The sequence below is a fragment of the Rissa tridactyla genome, chromosome 3 (assembly GCF_028500815.1).
Source record: "Rissa tridactyla isolate bRisTri1 chromosome 3, bRisTri1.patW.cur.20221130, whole genome shotgun sequence".
Taxonomy (NCBI): domain Eukaryota; kingdom Metazoa; phylum Chordata; class Aves; order Charadriiformes; family Laridae; genus Rissa; species Rissa tridactyla.
In genome coordinates, this window is record NC_071468.1 from 110,029,402 (window position 1) to 110,042,211 (window position 12,810).

Below are 12,810 nucleotides of genomic sequence, written 5' to 3' on the forward strand. Positions count from 1 at the left end.
CTCTGGTGCTTGTCAACAAGAGATGGTTGGGTTTTTTTGTAAAGGATCTCTGAAATTTTTGAAGCCGTGGAGCCTGAAGCTCCAGCAGCTGGCTTCAAGGGTGTCTTATTTCTCTGAATTACTTGGTAGATGTCGTTACACTTTAGTCTTGGTTTAACTACTTTTTGCCTGTGGAGTATGATTTATCCTTTAAAGAGTAGAAAGGACTCTTTCACCGAAATCTAGCTCTTTCTTTAGAAGGAATTGAATTTCTTAAAACGACGTATGCTGTAATATTGTGCATAATGTTTGACTCTTTGGCAGTATTGTCTTTTGGTTTACCTAACATCTAGGGACACCTTATAACATATTAATAAGCTCTTAAGATTTTAGAAGTGGTTATGTCATCCTATGTTCGACTCTTGTTCTCTGTAAACGATGAAAATATAACTATCAATTTCTATTGTATTGTTAGATTTGACTCACGTTTCAAGTGAATTCTCTGGTCTCATGAATTAGATTAATGTGGAAATTGAGAGAATTAAAACTGTCCTGGATCTTTGCTCTGAGGTTTGACTTTCTTAGAACTATGAAGTATGATATAGTCTAAACTCTCCTAGAGTGCGTGCTAGAAAGGAGATGCATATGTGTAATTTTCTGTGAATCTTTGTAATGGTTTCTCTTCCTTATTCACAGTTAACATCTGGTTAATTCTTGTGTTTGGACTCTGTATTCTGTGTCTACAAAATGGCATAATTGGCAATAAGTGGGTAAGAGTACAGACTTATTTTTGATGAAAACAGAACATTCTGTAACCGAAGTTTTCTGCAGGCGAGCGAAGTTTTTTCAGAATATTTAGCCTGCCTGCTTCTGGCGGGATGCAATGGGGTGAGGAGGAGCGCAGAGCTGGCTGGATGTTCTGCCTGCTGGGATACTGCTCGGAGCTGGCTCTGCTGTGCCTGCCAGTACCGGGAGCGCAGTGGAGCTTTCTGAATTGCTGTTCAAAACATTTCCCTGTGGGAATGTTATGGGATGGGATTAATGGGATTAATTCTAGTTTTCCCTTGCTGCTTGAGGTGTAAGAGGAGGCAGTTCCTTGTTCTTGAGAACTGTAAATACAGAATATATTGTTGACTGGAAGTCCTTAGACCATCTAGGATGTTTTCCCATAAGCTGTTAGGGTAATGTTAACATCAGGTTAAGAGAGCACTTGAGACATGTCATCCTTTCAGAGAGAGAGCTGAGAGACACTTGACTGCCCAAGAGGAGGTATGACAGTGCCCGTGTTATTTGTTCCTCTCATCTGCTTCCTGTATTCCTGTGTAATGCTTCCTCTTCAAAAGCAGTATAGCATTTCCCCAGGAAGCTCTTTCCAGAATTTTCAGCTTCTAAACAGTACAAGTGGCATACTAAAAGTCTTTTGCCAAAAAGTAAACACCCTCATGTATTTTCTTTTATTAATGTCTTTTTTCATAGCAGGCTTGTCTAACTTGGTAGTATAATTATGCTACCGCCTTTGGAAATAATATGGAGAAGGGCTGTAACAAACACACAAGTGTGTTTAGGGGAGTTATACTGTATGGCAAACATTGGTTATTCATTTACATTCTGCAGGAGAACCTGTTTTATTCAGAGCTCTTGGAAAACGTTCGTGGAAACTTTTAGGGAATTAGGACAGCTGGTCTAGCAGACTTTGGAGTCTGCAACACAGCCGGCTGGCTGGCATTCCCAGTGCCAACTGGCTCAGTAGCAAGTAGAGATGGCAACTGTGATTTTGGCTTCGGGAACCCTGTATATATAGAAGATGACTTGATGACAGGCAAGACTCAGTAAAGCTGATGACATAATTGAACTCTGCTAACCAGTGTTTGGTCGGTTGGGATTGAAGATCTCCCTACATTTAAGTTAAAATTCATTATTTTGCTTCTGGGTATTTTTTTTTTCCTTCAATGTAAGAACTTAGTATCTTCCTCTCATTTAGTATCTTCTTTTGGAATATCTGTCAGGACATTATTTTAACAGATGATTGACTTAGATTTCAGCTACTCTATGTCATTGCTGATCTTTAGTCATTGTCAAATTTCAAATGAAATGTCGTCTGGAAGTAAGTCATATGCAAAGCTACAAGAGTTTGAGTCTGCATCTGTCAGTCGACTTTGCGAATAATCAGTTTTCCTGAGAAGCTGTGGATTTCTCACTTCATTGACTGATTCTTTGCCTTATAGCACAAAAATAGAGAAGGAGAAAAAAGAGCATGCTAAGCTGCATGGGATGATCCGTACAGAAATAAGTGGAGCTGAGATTGCAGAAGAGATGGAGAAAGAAAGAAGGTTCTTCCAGTTACAAATGTGTGAGGTAAGATTCAATGTGAAACTGATATTTTTCTGCTAATATTTTCAGGATTAATTTTGAAAGACACAATTGTTTAATGGCAACTGTGATGTTAAAGGGAAATACCAAGTTATTAGTGGACTTCATTTGCTAAAACGCTTTTTTATTTTTAATCCTGATGTGCTAACTTTGCAGGGAATTTAGATCTCTTCTCATTTCACTTAAGTGAATTGTAGAATAAATAATGCAAAGCTCAATTAAACACTAAGAGAAGATGATAATAAATAAGGCTTTACACTACTACCTCACTATAAGTTATTTAAAGTGCTAGATCATTCTCTAAATTGTTCTGTATGGTGACAGCTGTTGTGTTATGAGGAGAGACTCCAGTCTAGCACACTGTTAGGCTGGTGCTGGAACAAAAGTGCTAAGGATGGAATCCAGTTGTCTTTCAAGATGTTTCAGAATGTTTCTACTTTGAAATCTTTGTGATTTTGAAGTATGTTAAATCTGATGTGAGTATTTTTGGATTGATTCGTTTAAGGACATGTCAGATTCCGTGGCTGGGAATTCAAGTTGCTGTGTTCGTTCTTCCTATGCATTCACTCAAAAAATATACCCCGGATCTTTCTTCTGTTTTTACTATGCTAATCAGCATAGTTAATTTTCTCATTTGCCAACATAGCTTAACAGCAGTTGTCCTGAATACCCCTTTTAGTAACTGCATGCACTGATACCGGGTAGAAAGGCTTCATGTTCTTATGTGGAGTCAGACTAAAGTATTCAAAACTGATGAAGGGATTTGAGTACCCAATAAACATATGGATGTTGCCAGCCAATAGTCATAAAAGGGGACTTTGTTTTGGTTTTGTTAGTAAATCAGAAGTGTGACATATTGAAGTTGTATCATAAGTACAGGCTAGTTCTCTATAAATTGTGAAAGTGAACTGAATGCCAGATGCCTAGAGCTCCATTTTAAATTAACAGGAGCTAGAGGTGTGATTCTTCTAACTAAATACTATCCAGTGCACGTGTCTACATTTAGGCTATTCATCTGTTCACCTGAACCAGCATAAAAAACTGCAACGTTGAAAGCTGGCACTTGGATACTGCTTTATTTTAGTGGACTTAAAACATTTAGGGTGTACTGCAGGTAAGGGAAAACCAGATGCATTAGAGCATTGGTAAGAAGATATTTCACTCCTTTGCTTGGAGATCACTGTCTAAGCAGGGGTTAAAAATTGTCATCATTTAATGGACAGTTAAGGACTCCTGTAAATATTTGGTCAATCTCACTTCTGCTTGAATGGCTGACATCCTTTGTGCTGTGGCATTCAGGGGAGGAGCTGTCACTTAATATGGACTTTGATTGTGTCTAATGCAAGAGGACACTAATTACACTTTTTCTTTTTTACTTGGCAGTAGATTTTTAAAATCTCTTGCTAAACTAATTTGCTGTAATTACCGTGTATAAGGAATTGATAGAGAAAAAGATAAAATCAGAAGGCAGGTTTAAAATATAGTTAAAATAATGCCTCACTTTTTTTGAGTAAACAGCTTATTTCCATAATGACATCTATTTAGCAATGAATTTAAGAACTAGTGAGCTAGATACCTAGGTGGGCTGCTAGGGTTAAGAATGGCTTCCTAAATTTACTACACAAACCCTTTTATGCTTCCTTTAATGCAGGCTTCCACTAGGAGCCATGAAGGATGTTTTAACAATTTGAACTAATCATAGTGAAGTCCCACAGAGTATCAAAAATCATCAGTGACAACAATTGCTTTTGTGTAGTTAACCCTTGAAGACACTGTTTGATGCATTCTCTTTTAAGTCTTCTAAACCTGCAACTGTTAAAGCTTGTTGAAATATAACTAAAATATTAAAAAAAATACTGTAGCAGTGATAATTAATTTCTTTTGTGAATTACTGTTTCAACAGTACCTGCTGAAAGTCAATGAAATCAAGATTAAAAAAGGAGTGGACTTGCTTCAGAACTTGATCAAGTATTTTCATGCTCAGTGCAAGTATGTTTTAGTTTTCTTTATATCTACACAATAACTGGACCAATGTTTTGTTTTAAACTTCTGACGTCATCATAACACTTTTCTAGATTTTTCAAAATAAATCTAAAATTAAACTATTCTTGCTGAAGTTTTTGACAAATTACGGTGGTCATAGATTAGTCATTGCTCTTGTTACTGTATTCTGAAACATCTAATGAGGTTGAGCTAGTCCCATAGAATATAATTGTCTGTTCCAAAGGAGTGATGCACAGTGATTTGGCATATTTCATAAGCTACTCTTGAAACAGAGCTATTAGTTTGATCTATTACTTATTGGTCCATTAGTTTTGACAGGCTTTTTTGAGCGCATCTAGCAATGATCTGAATTAATTCTGTGCTTAAGAAAAATAAATTGCATAAGCAGTGGGATAAAACTATATTGAAAGAATCACTCTTTTTCTAATTAATTAGAGGACTTGGGAATAAAACACAAAGCTCTCATTAGAATGATGTACTTTTTTATGGTAGTTTTACAGATCAATAATACAGCAATAAAGTCATAGCTATAAACTTGAAAAAGCTGCTGTTAACCTGTTCAAATCAGTAAGTTTTCTTTTCTTCTTAAAAGACCAGTCTGCATCTATGTAGGTTTTTTCCCTATATAGCTGTGTTGCTTTTAAAATCAATTTCACTTGTACTATGTCATTCATCTGCTCTGTCCGTTTAATAAGATTTTAACAACATAAATGTTGTGTTGTTGCTTTCATGTCGGCTTCCCAGAGTGAAAGTGTTTTCTGTTGCAAATGATGGAGCAATTTTTAATCAAAAGTGCATGTAGTTGTGGTTTCTTTAAATTTATTTTTTAAGTCTCGCTTTTTTTTTTTTTTTTTCCCCACGAGCTGGAATACTTGGCGTTGATAACATTCCTGTGCCAATACAAAAATACCTATGATACAGTAAGATGTAACAAACTAACAAACTTAGTTTGCATATAGGTCATAATTAATGCTTGGGAAACAAAGGTGTTTTGCTTTAGTAGGAAGATTGCATCAGGTGTTAAATTATTTGGCTTCAAGAAGTCACAATTATTTTACATCTACTAGATCTTTTGCTGTTCTACAAATGAGTCTTGCTTGTTCTGGGCCTTCAAAAAGTGGGATGAGAACCTGCATTTGAGATGAGAAGGAGGAAAACTTACATGGCAGTGGATTGTGGCAGTTCTGAATCTAATTGGGGATTTTGCATGTTAGAATAAGCTATGATGGAAATAAAGAGGTGGATCAGTCAAAGATGCATAAAAAATAAATTTTTAATGTTTTGAAGTTTATGATGGCATAATAATATGCACGTCTTCCTTTGGCAACTTTTTAAACAGAAAATACAAAGTAAAGTTTAATAACAGTTTGCTTTTTGTTTTTCTTTTTAAGTTTCTTTCAGGATGGGTTAAAAGCAGTTGAAAGTCTCAAGCCTTCAATTGAGACACTCTCAACAGATCTTTATACAGTGAGTAGCAACCTTTCATGTTTGTGTTGTAAAATTAGTTTTTTACAGTAAAACTGTGATCATTTTGGTTCAGGTTGGCTGACTTTTAATAGTCAGCATTTTAAGACTGAGTAGATTTTTGAGAAAATTTTGTTTTAATGTCATATGCAGAAGCCTTAGTTTCAGTTCAGGACCCCACTGTGTAAAATGTTAGGAGAACAGCCTCTGCTCTAAAATGTTTACTAACTAAGTGGAAAATAACATATGGTTTCAAATGGAACACAAGGAAGCAAGAACAGTGTGAGGCAATATCAAAGTCTTAATCCAGCAACATCCTAGTCATTATCAAGTTTTCTGAAGATATAAAGGAAAATAATTTCATCATGTTATCTTTTCTCTTTATGTTTTCATTCTTTTTGAACGTTTCTCAGAAAAATGAACCAATTAAGTAGCTAGTTTGGAAGAACTGCGTTGAAACAATAATGTTATTTTTAACCTGTGTTTTTCTTCATTCAAGATTAAACAAGCACAAGATGAGGAAAGAAGACAATTAACACAGCTTAGAGATATTTTAAAATCAGCACTCCAGGTTGATCAGAAAGAGGTGAGCATATAAGGTGGTTTAACTTTGGAATACCCATTTTAATTACTTCTAATGTAATGTTAGTATTTGAAATAGAGTTATTTTAACTTTTATCAGCCATCTAATTTCTTTTGTTTATTCATCTTTGTTCTGATGCTGATATTGAATGTTTCTGACAAAGGCGGGGTTTTTTAGAATTTATTCTCACTAAAAATATATGAGACTTACTGCAAAATAATTTCTTTTTGTTACCAATATTGCAAAATACTTAAGATGGTGCACTGTGTGAACTAACAGACAATGGTGTCTGTGTTGCTCAAACTGAGAATGAAAGAACTTTGGCAGTAGCAAGGAGACCCCATTAGTACAATCTTATGTCACAATAATATTCCAAACTGTATAAAGATTATGTAAAACTGAACTTCTAAATCCCACAACACCTCTTGTCCTCATCTGCAAAAATGACAATTAAATTTGCTACTCTGCCGCGAGATGCCAGTTTTCAAACATGCAAGAGCTGGATCAGTTTGGCAATCTAACAAATAAGTATTTTTTGAATTTCTGTAATGATTGCCATTACATTTAAAGAATTCTGGAGTAGCTTTGTTTGGCAAACTCTGATCTGGAAGTAAGCATCTTTTGTATAATCTAATCCTAAATATTGGGTCTACTTTTGTTTCATATTGCTAGTGTTTCCTCTTCATATAAATAAATGCCAGCCAGCTTCCTTTGTGTGGCTGCTGGGCCATGAGTAAGTGATGAATGAACCTCCTCCCCCCTTTTCAGATTCTCTTTCCGAGAGGCATCACAATGAAATAGTTTAGTCTGTAGAGCTCGGACTTCCTTGATCTTTTCTGGTCTTGCTTTCATCTTCCCATAGAGGTTATGGTGACTCCTAGCTCTTATTGATGGCCAGATAGTGGTTGTTGAGCAACATAATCCAGTGAAAGATGTTCCTACCCATGGCTTGGGGGTTGGACTAGATGATCTTTAAAGGTCCCTTCCAGCCCAGAGCATTCTGTTATTCTATGACTTGCTGATAGGCATTCGAACAGTCTTAAACACTCTTCACTTTGAGGTGCTGTTTGTTACCATGTGAAGTTTGTGATAATGACCAATGTGTACAAAGTCCCATACAGTTTACGGGCACTTTCTTAGGTTCTGCCTGGCATTTAGGACTCCCTGAGGGAGTGCATTTGCTAAAAACTTCCAAATTTGAGCTCTGTGGAGTGAAAGACCAGCGATCCTAGTGGAAACGGTAACTACTTTGGATTCACCATTGATTGCCCACTCTCAACAAGGAGCCTTTGCTGTTCAGGGTGTGTTAGCAGGCTTCCTATTTTATTCAGTTCTTTGTTCAAGAGAGATAATAGCAGCAGTTGGGTTTCATGGTTGCTGGGAATGTTGCTTCTTTAAATTCACCTGTTTACCAGTGACACTGATATTAAATGTATATGGAAGATGTGGTGAGCACACATCTTTTCACAGACTGAAAAATGTAATAATACACATAAATTTATTACTTGTACTGGTTTTGTTGCATTTAAAAGTACAAGTGTAAAAAGTGGGGCTTTTTAAAAATTCATTATTTATTAATTCACAAATTTAGATATAGATGCTTACCTGCAGAGCATATGAAGGACTATAATGATTTTTAAAGTTTTTTTGAAGACGTCAATTAATCAGTGGGATGCCAAACAATCCTGATATAATTTACTGTACAACCCACTAATATTATTCTTGTTGCACTGTAATTTCCTTTACTATAACTGATTTCTTTTTTCTTCCTGAAATGCATTTACATTTTGTGACCGAAGTCTAGGAGAGTAAGTGTTACTATGTTTTAATGAAAATAGTTGGCATGATTTCCATTCAGATTTCAAGAAACTGGATTTTTGCTCTGAGCTTTTTTCTGTTGGTATGAAAAGACTGGTTCTTTTTTCCTCCTCTTCTGTTTGTTATATTACCAAAAAAATAAAAAAATAAAAAAGTTTGTTCTTGGGAAAGAAAATTTCTGTAAAACAAATTGGTGATTTCCTTTTCACTCTCTTTTGGGAATTAAATCCAGTTGCTTGATTTGATGTTCTTGCAAGACTTTGAAGATATATGTTTTTTTAATTAAAATGAACTTCATGTATGGAGTAATAGAACATTGACAAATATTGTCTTTGTTGTCTTTAAAAAAAAAAAAGACATAAACACTTATAGTGAACCTTTTTTGTTGTGCCTGTATACATAGTTTCCTCCTGCACAGAACTTCCTCTAACCTGGTTTGTATTGAAACTTCTTTTCGAAACCTCATTGCGTGTACACCTCTGTAATTTTTAATTTTTAAATGTTTATTTTTTTTAACTGTAGAGCTCCTACAAATTTCAGGGTCAACCTTAGGGTCATAGTGCCTTCATTTCTCCCTTTCCCATGTCCTCTCTGAAGGTAGCCTCACTCTAATGTTTAGATTTGCTTCTGCTTCTTGTTTGTTAGAATCTATAATCTATTTAGGCCACTGCAAAATAGGATAAATTTTGTGTTTCTTGGCAAAAATTATGGTAGCTGTGCTATAGGGGAGGCTGCCTGCAGGAGGTTTTGGCAGATATATCGGTTGGAGGCTCTGTGGGGCTCTAACAGATAAGGGGATGGATCTCTGAAACGTCCTCTTGGCAATGATCCTGCAAATGCAAGAGAAGATCAGGCTCATGGAGAGCTGTAAGGGCTTTTTGGCAGCTTTATGCATAGGGATGATCCGGACAGTCTAAAATCCTGCTCCATGGGAGCTGTGGAATGGCTAGCCAAAATTTGCTGCGTGTAAGTTAAAACACCTTGTATGGAAACTTCCGTTGTGTTTAAATAGTGGGGCTGATAAATAGGTTTTTAGAATCTCTCTTATCACCAGTCACAGACCATCTTTACAGAATACTCTTTTCACATTTCTTTCATTTTTAGCTATGCTATTCAGCTTGATTTAGAAGTCAGTCAGTCTTTAAAAGAAATCATTTCATGGTCAGTGAAGTGATTCACTATAAACATGCTGCAATCGAATGACTCACCTTTTTTTTGTGTATGCCTATCTGGATTTCAAAGCTGATAAATCAGACAAAGTTCAGTTTCTTAGGCTTGTGTACTTCAGTCTGTTTTGATCTTGTTATGTTCAAGAGATATTTCAGATGACAGTACTCTATGCTAGGTATGTCCTATAGCCTGCGGTGATCCATTTCCTCCCATAGGTAACATACGTTGTTCTTGCTTCTCCGATAAGGCCATTGGGTCTGACCCCGTTTTCTGTGATTTGTACCCTTGTTATGTGCAATATGCAAACCAGAAATAAGGGAAGATCCTTTGGGGAGGCTGCATATGGAAAAGGCATGCTGAAATTGCCCGGAAGGATGTTAATTGTGATGGCGATTTGTGGTTTTGCATCCCGTCTGTTAGGAGCTAGATCAAAATCGTGAACTCGCTTGTCAGAGAGGTGTGGAAAACCATCATCTGGCAATCACTTTGAACGTTGTTGATTTGGGCATGGCCTGAAACGGGGATTTAAAGTTGAAAATCTCCTTGTCTTGTCCTTAACTCCCTTTCATGAAATAGTATTACATTTTTTAAAGATACTGTTCATAATAATGAATGTGTGGAAATACACGTCAGCTACAGCAGCTTCCTTTCTGGTTGAAATAAGGCAGGAAACTTGTATTATTGGCTTGCCAGTTTGGCCAAACACAGCAGCTGAGCGTAAACAACAGCTTGGGAGAGGAGGTAGCCAAAATGCAGCAGAAAATATTCCACAAGAAGTAGCAGCACAGTCTTAAGTAATGGGAACAGAGCTACAGGCAGGTGTTGGAGGTCATCTGGAATCTTTACATAATTGAGGATGTGGAGAACTGAAATTAATTTCCTGTAAGGCCTCTAATCTTCTTGGGAATGGAGTTCCTTTACTGACTAATGGGAGGCAGAGACGAAGGCATCAGTAGGACACAATAGGCAGTGTCAGATCAGATTTTCCTCAGAAGTCAGTAAATGTATGCATGCAGTGGTTCTTAATCAGTGATGAGAATTCTTTTTAAATGTCGTGCTGTTTCTATGTTGGGCAGCCAGAGTGCAAAACCAAATAATTCTGTGTAAATAGGCTGGAGAGGAACAATAAACAGACTGGTTTAAATCTGAAGGGATGCTTTGACAGGCACAGACATTTAAGTGGTGGTTTTGTAGTGCCTTTAGAAGCCTCAGATAAATGTTGCAGCTACCTGATACAGCTTCCTAGATTGCTAGCCAAGAGACAGGGAAGTGGGCACAGGTTGCTTCTGCTGAAAAGGAGCACCAAGGAGTGCTGTAGCCTTGAGCTCATCTCGTGGTTCTCAGGACCTCTGAGCTCCAGCACTGTGTTTGGGGTGAGCCTGAAATCCTGAGCTTGGAGGTGTGGTGTCCCAAGTGTATTGAGTAGGGGTGTAGGTGACAGCTCCGTCCCTGCCATCATATTTTCAACCTGTCAGGTATTGCCACTGCAGTTGAGGAGGATCCTGAACAACTTTGGCTGCATTAGCAACTTTGGTAGCAGAATGTGCTGCTGGAGCTTGTAAAGGAGCAGCGCTCCATCTGAGCTGGCATTCTCTGGGGAAAAGCACAGTCCAAGTGTGTTCTTGGTTTTAGTTGGTCTTTTTCCCCTACCTATATCCAGAGATGTCTTAAACTTAGGCTAATAAAGTGTGTGAAGCTAATTGTAATTAGAGAGAAACTATCTACTTAATTTATACTTTTTAGATCACACCATGTATTTTATTTTATCATGTGTACACTCTGAAAACCCCAAATGATGTATCTCGTGATTGTACTCCTAGTATATCTGGGACACGGGCTCTCATCTTTTTAGCAAAAGAGTTTTTTTTAATCAAATTAGAAGTTTATTTCTTAACAGCTTGTAAGCTTTTGCTTAGAATAGCTCAGATAGATAGCCGTTTAGGTGAACTGCTTGCTTTGTGGGTTTTTTCCTTGCTATACTTGTATTATCTGCTATATATAACAGAGCTGTATTATGTCCCTAGAGCAAAGATAATAAAAAAGAAAACAATAAATATTATAAGTACTGGTCATTGTTACTGTGTGCATTGAAAAGTCCATTCCATCATGTTAATGCTCCTAGTGCAGCATGACATATCGGATTCCTCATTATCATGTTCTTATTTTTTAAGAAGTTGGAGTCTTGCAGCAGTGGGTCCTGCCTGTGGGTAGTTCTGAGAGCAGTGAGAAGGGTTTAGTTAATCCTTGTCACTTCCTGTCCCACAATTCTACTTTGTTCAAAATATTTTGGTTTAAATTATTCTTCTTACGGAAATAACTGTATGTGTGCAGCAGTTTTCCTGTGTGCCTCCTGAAGTGTGTTTCCAGGAGGTCTCTTCTGCTTTTCAGAGAATAACTTGACTCAATTTCCACAAGGAAAACCACTTCTTCAAATTTATGTATGTAATTTTTTTTTTTTACAATGGAAGGGTACACTAGGAATTGCAGGTAATAATCATCTTTAATGTTTATGCACTGCAGTGTTTGCATGAGTTGGAAAGACCACTGCTTAATTAATTTGGGGGTTAAAACGACCACATATTAAGGCCAATAGTAAAGCTAAATAAAAACTAGTAAGAGGATTTTGGCAGGTGCTGATAATCGCTACTTCTCAAGTGGGTTTTGTGCCCTCTGAAAAAAGAAATGGATCTTGTTCTCTTTCATTGAGGAGGAAAAATGTGCTTCATTTAGCTTGTAGGATTAGAGCAGGAAGGAAAGGCTCTGAAACTCATTACTAGGTGGGATGTTTTGGTTGAAAGCGTGGAATGCATTACGAATTCCTGTTCTGTATATTTCAGGATTCTCAGATTCGTCAGAGTACAACTTACAGTTTACATCAGCCTCAGGGAAACAAGGAACATGGCACTGAACGAAATGGTAGTCTCTACAAGAAAAGCGATGGGTAAGTACTGCTGGATACTACTGAAGAAAAAAGGTTAGGTCCTAAGAGCTGAAGCAATGTAATATTAAATATATTAAAAACTGAGTCACTTTTTTTTTTCTTCCCCCCACTTTAAACCAGAATCAGAAAAGTGTGGCAGAAAAGGAAGTGCTCAGTTAAAAATGGTTTTCTTACAATTTCCCATGGTACAGTAAGTATTTGTTTACAGTATTTTATGTACATGGTTGCTAATACAAAAAGGCAAGCTATGCTGGTCTATATTTATAATTTGGAATTAGCTTGATGCAGTGTTTTGAATATGATGGATACTTTTTTTTTTTAAGGCAGTCTTTCAGAAATATATCAAGACATAAACAGTATCTAAAAATACAACTGTTTGAATGCTCGTGACTGTTAATGGGAAAAAATTGGCTTTTTTTAATGACTCATTTAGTTCATGTAAACTGTTCATATTTTACCAGATTATCTAAAAATACAAATT

The 12,810-nt window shown here is 36.7% G+C and overlaps 1 protein-coding gene across 2 annotated transcripts in view; it reads left to right on the plus strand.

Annotated features, from left to right (window-relative positions):
* Nucleotides 1-12,810, plus strand: part of ASAP2 (ArfGAP with SH3 domain, ankyrin repeat and PH domain 2) — a 90,535-nt gene that overhangs the window by 46,576 nt on the left and 31,149 nt on the right. For both annotated transcript variants that reach the window (XM_054193950.1, XM_054193951.1), the window contains exons 6-11: nucleotides 2,205-2,334; nucleotides 4,253-4,338; nucleotides 5,745-5,820; nucleotides 6,317-6,403; nucleotides 12,226-12,329; nucleotides 12,450-12,519. In XM_054193950.1, the coding sequence (XP_054049925.1) occupies nucleotides 2,205-2,334; nucleotides 4,253-4,338; nucleotides 5,745-5,820; nucleotides 6,317-6,403; nucleotides 12,226-12,329; nucleotides 12,450-12,519 (553 nt within the window). The remainder of the gene's footprint in view (nucleotides 1-2,204; nucleotides 2,335-4,252; nucleotides 4,339-5,744; nucleotides 5,821-6,316; nucleotides 6,404-12,225; nucleotides 12,330-12,449; nucleotides 12,520-12,810) is intronic.